Source organism: Alligator sinensis, unplaced genomic scaffold (assembly GCF_000455745.1).
Source record: "Alligator sinensis unplaced genomic scaffold, ASM45574v1 scaffold1274_1, whole genome shotgun sequence".
In the NCBI taxonomy this organism is placed as follows: domain Eukaryota; kingdom Metazoa; phylum Chordata; order Crocodylia; family Alligatoridae; genus Alligator; species Alligator sinensis.
The window spans coordinates 485,224-492,346 of NW_005842570.1; the positions used below are offsets into that span (position 1 = coordinate 485,224).

Below are 7,123 nucleotides of genomic sequence, written 5' to 3' on the forward strand. Positions count from 1 at the left end.
CCGCCAATCAGCAGCAAGGGGTGCCACATGAAGGGCAGTCCTCCGTGAATCAGTGGTGAGGGGTGGAGCCACATTAAAGGCAGCCCTCTCAGGCAGTCAGCAGTGAGGGGCAGGGCTGCTGGGGTCTCTCAGCCAATCAGCAGCAGGGAGAGGGAAGCTTTCCATGAAAAGACCATGAACATGGTGCTGGGTGCTGCAAGCAGCCTGCTATTTTTATTTTGCCTCCATGCACTTTAAGTAGATCCCTGTGCACACATACTGCAACCACAAAATGCACTATGAATACAAAACTAAAAACATGCTACAGGCTGTGCGGGCCGGGAGCGGTCTGGGCCCTTTTTCGCGCCGCGCAGGCTGTAGCCAGCAGGCCCGGCACACTGGGTTGATTTAAAGATTGTTTACTTACACCGAAGATGGTCGCGGTGTAGGCTGGACAGTTTCCAGGTTCAGCTCCGCTTAAATCCTCGTTAGAGGACTACGACTAGCTCTCTCCCACGGAGTTGTTGAAGCTCTGTGGGTCCGTTTATTCTCTCTCCCACGAAGTTTGCTAGGCTCCGTGGGTCCATTTATTCACTTACACGAAGTTTGCTAGGCTCCGTGGGTTCGTTTGCGCGCAGGGAGAGGGATATGTCTAGGAATCTATCGGCGACGGGGAGAGGCTCTTAGTAGTTGATCAGGCTACCAGTCGGTCCGAGATTTATGTAGAAGTCCACAGGTAATCATGGACTCCTTGCCGGAATTCTCTCGGATTTCTCCTGGAATTCTCGGAATCGGGGTTCTCAGGATCCTCCTGAGATTCTCGGAGATCTCCAACTTGGGCAGAAACCACTCAAGCTTTTTATACGGCTAGCAAGCCAATCACTAGCTGCCACGTGTGCATAATTTAACACAAGCCAATAATGGGGCTCGAATTAAAATACAAATGGCGGAAACTCTTTGCACCGAGCATTTCTTAGATGCAAAAGAAATGCACCATGCAAAGAAAGCTACAAATTGGCAGGAAATTCTCCCTTGCACCGGGGTTCTCCTTTACAGCAGAAAACTCCACCGTGCAAAGAAGCTGCAATTTAGCGGGAAAAATAATTTAGCAGTGCCGAAGCACACACAAACAAAAAATCACAACTTTGGGTTGTGACACAGGCAAAATCAGAGAGGGTGAGAACTATTATGTCTTGCCACTGCCATGGCTGAGAAATTATAAAAGCTAGGAAGCACGTTTTGTTGCTTCAGTTAGCCCTGTACAACTCAGTTAGACTAATTGTAAGAGTGAAGAGAAGCATCTGTGTAGGTACTGCCAGGATCAGGCATTTGCCTTCAGCCTTGCTTATTACTAAATGACTGGAATTCCTGCTTTCTGAGAGATTCATTCCAACTGCTTATGACCTCTTAGTTTGCTCTTCATATTCATTTCCCTTGTGTCAGAACAGGGTATTCTCTATGTAAAGGCCGTATCTTTGTGACCGACTTCCTTTGGTGACCTCCCAAAGCTCAGATTTAGCAAACTTCAGGAAGCAACATGAGACTTGTTTGTCTGAGGAGCCTTTATTTAGCTAATGGTATTGCCAGTGGCACAGGCTATATGGACACACATAAATACTGTATTCATTTATTAATATAATGTACATAGTTGAGAGGTTCACAAAGAGTAAAGCACTTACGTGCATAAATGATAGCCAGCATTTATGGCCTTTAAATGTATAAGTTATGTAATAAGAATGGCTGTACAAATTGGAACGTTACCTACCCTGTAAATTTGGTGCATTTTTCCAGACTGCACACTATTGCAAGTTTCCTGTTTAAGGGCAAAGGGGTAATTTTTGTTTGTATTTTTTTTCTCGTTGCTGGGGCTTTAGGCTCCCCCCCAAAGCTAAAAGCCCATCCAGGTATGAAGGTAGGGCCACAAATCCAGGGATACAACAGCTTACTAGAGGCAACAGAGAACAGTAAAAGGTAACAGATTCAAAAGGGTCAGCTGTTTGTTATAACAGCAGGGTGGATGTTTTATCGAGAGATTATATTTCAGTCCTTTATCTTGTTAAAGGAAGATTTGCCAATCAGTCTAGAGGATTAGTATGATCGGGCTTGCTCTTTTACAGCAAGCATACAAGTAAGAGTCAAACATAATTAACCTCTAAGTAATTGTGCATTACATAGAAAACAAGTATGCTGACTTCATCTATGCATCTCATTTGTTATTTTTATGGACTGTGCTCTCAAATTAAATGTCTAGAATCCTTTATTACACTGGCTTAATTAATGACAAAATAAATGAAGGTCTGTCACTATCCTTTATATATGACATTTGTTTTTGCACTTGTAAAGACGCACTTCATGTTGAATGCAGGCATTTAACTCTTGACCCAGAAGGGAAGAAGAATTTGTTTGCTCAAACAATTATAAATGAATGAAAGAGATACATCTTTAATCATGCTGTAACATTTCATTTGATAAACTTAGCTTTCTAATCATAGTAGTGTATTTATAAATTCAGATATAGATTTGAGTGCTTGACATCTGTACTGCTCTGTCAACCTCATCTGTCTGCTTTTTGAACTTTTTTTGAGGTCTCCGGAGAGGTTTACTATTTAAAGTAGTTTCCTTATTTTTCAAAACAATTAGGAAATTTGAAAAATATCTACTGCTGTGTTCTATAATGGTGGATCAAAATATTGTTAGCATTATTTTAACATCCTTTATTTGGCAAAATATAATAAAGTGATTCTCTGATATAATGAACTATTAATGGAAAATGAAGAATTCATTATGACAGAGTCCCACTAACCAAGGAGTTAAGAAAACAAGAGCAGCTGTATTGCTAGCCATCTAACACAGACTCCACAGTGAGGAGATTTCTGAAGCAGTCTTTGTGGTTATTTCCCAGAGCTTCCAGAGTGGGGAGAACAGGGGAAGGGATTCTGGAAAACAGAACAGATTCACAGAAAACCTGACTTCTGTTTACTGGAGGAGCTGCATTTCCATTAAAACATGCTCTGGGTCAGCGTGTGGCTTTTATGAAGTACTTCCTGCTGCTGGAGATCGCATATATTTCTCTCTCTAGTCTAATGTACTCCATACAGAAGGAATGCTTTTTCATTGGATAAGAACCAACTACTTAAGCAGTGTAATACAGAGTTGGGATTTACAAAGAGGCAAGTTTGTTTGCACCTAAGTCCTGAGACCAGGAATTTAACACTATATCTGCTGAGTTTTTAATAACCAAATATAAACTGTGCCATTTATAGCTTCTAGGAATTAAGGGGTTATAAATATCCTCCTCACATCCAACTAGTGCATTTTATTGTGATAAATACAAATTATTGCCCGTGCAGTCACATTCTGAACTATGAGCTACTCATTCTAGAGTAAAGTACAGAGTTGTCTGCAAACTCCTGAGATCTGCACTGAAATTGTATCTGCATTGCAGATTTTCACAGTCTAACCAAAAATATACTGTTTCAGAAATTCTATAAGAGATTACATATGAGGTTCACAATATTTCATAGAATCATAAAATCATAGAAAATTAGGGTTTGAAGGGACCTCAGGAGGTCATCTAGTCCAACATCTTGCTCAAAGCAGGGCCATCCCCAATTATATCATCCCAGCCAAGATTTTGTGCAGCCAGGTCTTAAAAGCCTCCAAGGATGGAGAATACACAACCTATCTGGGTAACCTGTTTCAGTGCTTTATTATCCTCCTCATGAGAGAGCTTTTCCTAATAGCTAACCTAAACTTCCCTTGCTGCAACTTGAGACCATTGATCCTTCTTCTGTCACCTGCCAACACTGAGAACAATCTAGCTTCAGCCTCTTTGGAACCCCACTTCAGGTAGTTGAAGGCTGCTATTGAATCCCCTCTCAGTCTTCTCTTCTGCAGACTAAATAAGCCCGGTTCTGGGCTTCCCTCAGCCTCTCCTCCTAAGTCATGTGCCTCAGCCCCTTAACTATTTTCACTGCCTTCCACTAGACTCTCCAACTTGTCCGCATCTTTTCTGTAGTGGGGGGCTTAAAACTGAACACAGTACTCCAGATGTGGCCTTACTAGTGGAGAATAGAGGGACATAATCACTTCCCTTGATATGCTGGCAACATTCCTACCAATGCAGTCCAGTATACTGTTAGCCTTCTTTCCAACAAGGGCACACTGCTGGCTCATATTCAGCTTACGGTCCACTGTAACCCCCAGGTCCTCTTCTGCAGAGCTGCTGCTTATCCAGTCAGTCCCCAGCCTGTATTGATGCATGGGATTGTTCCATCCTAAGTGCAGGACTTCACACTTGTCCTTATTGAACCTCGTGAGATTTTTTTTTGGTCCAGTCCTCTAGTACAGCAGTGGGCAAAATATGACAAATGGGCCAGATCTGGCTGTGACAAGAGCAGCCTCTAGGCCTGGTACTAGTATGACCCCGTCCTTGTCTCTGGGCAGACTGCCCGCCTTGTTCATCTGCCATGCCTTGTTAATAAATGATTGTGATGGTGGGAGGCTGTCCTTTGTGCGCCCCAATGACCATGGGCAATAAGTACACGCTCCTACCATCCCTACACATGTCCCAGGCCTCGCTGATGTTTCCTCCAGCTAGGTGGCACTAGGACCTGAGCTCTGGAGTCTCATGTGGGACTCTCATTCCCCACTGAAGCTCCAGGTCCCAGCACCCTTGCAGATGTTTTCTCCAGTGGTTTGCACTGGGTTCTTCCTTTAGACAGACAAACATACACAACACACACTGGGCCCCTGGCCCCACATACTGGGCACCCAGCCCTCGGTTCCCCCTCACTGGGGCTCCACACTGCCCCCTCACTGGGGCTCCTTTGGGGTCTTACACCCCGTGGCGCTCAGGTGGCTGCAGCTGTGCCTGGCTCCCTCTTAGGGCTTCTGCAACCTCAGGTCTCACGGGGAGCCTGGGTGCTGCTCCAGGTCCCTCTGTGAGAGCCCGGAGGGCACTCACCAGGGACATATCCCCGGCCAGGGACCACCTCACGCGGCGACATCTACTCTGTGGTGGGAACTCCTGGTCTGCACTGGCTACAGCTTTACCTCCACGTCAGGTGAAGCAAATTGGGGCCAATCAGCAGTGCGGGCTATATCCGGAGGCTGGGGGCGGACCCAGAGGGGGGGTCAAAGGAGCAGGGGCGAGTAGCCGAAGGAGAAGCATGGGTAAGCTGCTGGGCTGATGCTGAAGTGGTGGTGGCACCCTCACCGCAGGAGTGAAGCGGAGGGTGGAAGAGGTCAGGCACCGGAGGGGAATCCGGGGATAGCCCCTGGGAGCAGCAGAGGTGGTGGATCTGCCTGAACCACCTGCCACGGTGGGTTTTTTCATCCATTGTTTTTTTTTCTTTCACCGCCTGTGGACTTTCCTTGGCCGGTCGGAGAGTCCAGACTGGGGATGGGCACCTGCCCAAGGAAAGGGGAGCAGGAGCTCAACCCCCAGAAGCATTCATAGCCAAAGCTTGGCAGGCAAGATCTCGAGCTGCGAAGACTGCATCCGCCCTAACTGATGATGGCCGAGGGAATCCCCTGCCACAGGCATGGCACCCGCCGGTAATCAGGTTCCCTGCAGCACAGTTTGAAGGTTACGGGGAAGAAGCCCGGGCAGGGAGAGCGGATCATAGAAGAGTCTGGAGTAATGACCCCAGGAAAGAGAGCACCAGACCGGAAAGAGAGCACCAGACCTGGAAGACCCCATGAGGACAAGTAGGCCAAAGGGCAAGGACTCTTTTTTTGTTTCTTTCAAAAAACAAAAAATTAAGGGAGAAGAGGCAATCAGAAAGTTGGCTCCAAGGTGGCCCTTTCTTCACTCCCAGAGTTGGGCCCCTGGGTGCAGGGCCGTCCCTTTGATTGAGTTGGGCAGGAGACAGGCAGTCACCACCTCCCTTTTTCAGATCTCTTATATCATCAAAGTAATGGCAGGCGGGAAAAGAAGGGGCATCAAATCCCCTCCAGCTCAGCCATAGGGGCCCAGCCACCTTAAGGGGCCAGTGAATGTTAGCAGGACGTCGGGGTGTATGCCCTTACACAGTGACAACCCGACACCCTCCACCAACCTCCCCTCATCCTGCCATACATGCAGACCCCCATACCAACACCCCTTGACACATCCCAACCACCCTCCTCCCACACACAGTCCCTCACAAACCCCATACCCACCCACACCCCACATATCCACATAGACACCCACATGTTCCCACACCCCACACCTCTATCCACCCCCTACAGGCACACCCACATCCTCCCCCACATACCCATAGCCCCCCACAAATCTATACCTACCCCCCCCCACAATATACAAGGGTAAGACTTCATGTTAAGCCATTATATACAATCACCTCCATGTACACTACACAAACGCATGTAAACCAGGACAAAATATTTTTTTTAATCAAATTAATGAGAGTTTTAGATGTTTACTTTTTAGAATATAATTTGGTATTTTTCTGGTTCCGAGATGGCGAAATCCCTTGCTGAAAGGAGCACTTCCAGGGGCAATGAGAGGGACTTCTGGTGTGAAGGTTAGGGGGTGGGACTTCAACAAGATGGCGACCAGGGGGCGGGGCACCTGTCAAGGGGCAGGGCTACCAGTGCGGCCCTCGACAGCTTGCCAAAACTGAGTAAGTGGCCCTCCACTCGAAATAATTGCCCACCCCTGTGCTAGAGTCATATAATTGTTTGTCCCATACTCTACAACTGTGTCAAATACCGAGGTGCTCTCAGTGTTTCTGCTTTGTAATCACATGCACAGTTTGCAATACATGAGTGATTATTAGTATGTATAAAATATCAGGAACATTGTAGTTTCCCTAGTGACTGTGGTAGAATTTTAAGGAATAGCCATCAAATCTTATTGTTCATTGGTTAAGTTTCTTTGTTTCTTTATCTGTAAAATAAAACTAATAGTCTCCTTATGTAAAGGGATTTTAAATTTATGACTAGGAAGTGCTATTTTGAAGTTATGTATTTAATAATTGATGATCACGATCACATCTTAAGAATGATGCTTGTTTCTGGATAGCTGTCTTCCTGCCATAGTGAGCTGAGGCCAGATTGGTTTGGGTCATTACTTCAGTTGAAAATGCAACAAGTTCTTTTGGCACAAAAGGATTAACTGCCTTGACAGAATTTGGTTCAG

The 7,123-nt window shown here is 46.0% G+C and overlaps 1 protein-coding gene across 7 annotated transcripts in view; it reads left to right on the forward strand.

Moving 5' to 3' along the window:
- Window positions 1-7,123, forward strand: part of NUDT13 (nudix hydrolase 13) — a 26,509-nt gene that overhangs the window by 6,151 nt on the left and 13,235 nt on the right. For 2 of the 7 annotated variants that reach the window (XM_025214173.1, XM_025214169.1), the window contains exon 1: window positions 4,249-5,691. The exons of 4 other annotated variants lie outside the window; for them this stretch is intronic. Coding sequence is in view for 1 of the 3 variants with exons in the window: in XM_025214169.1 (XP_025069954.1) it covers window positions 5,682-5,691 (10 nt within the window). In the remaining 2 variants the exon portion in view is untranslated. Of the gene's footprint in view, window positions 1-4,248; window positions 5,704-7,123 lie in introns of those variants that run through there. One more of the 7 variants, XM_025214170.1, reaches the window with a different exon arrangement.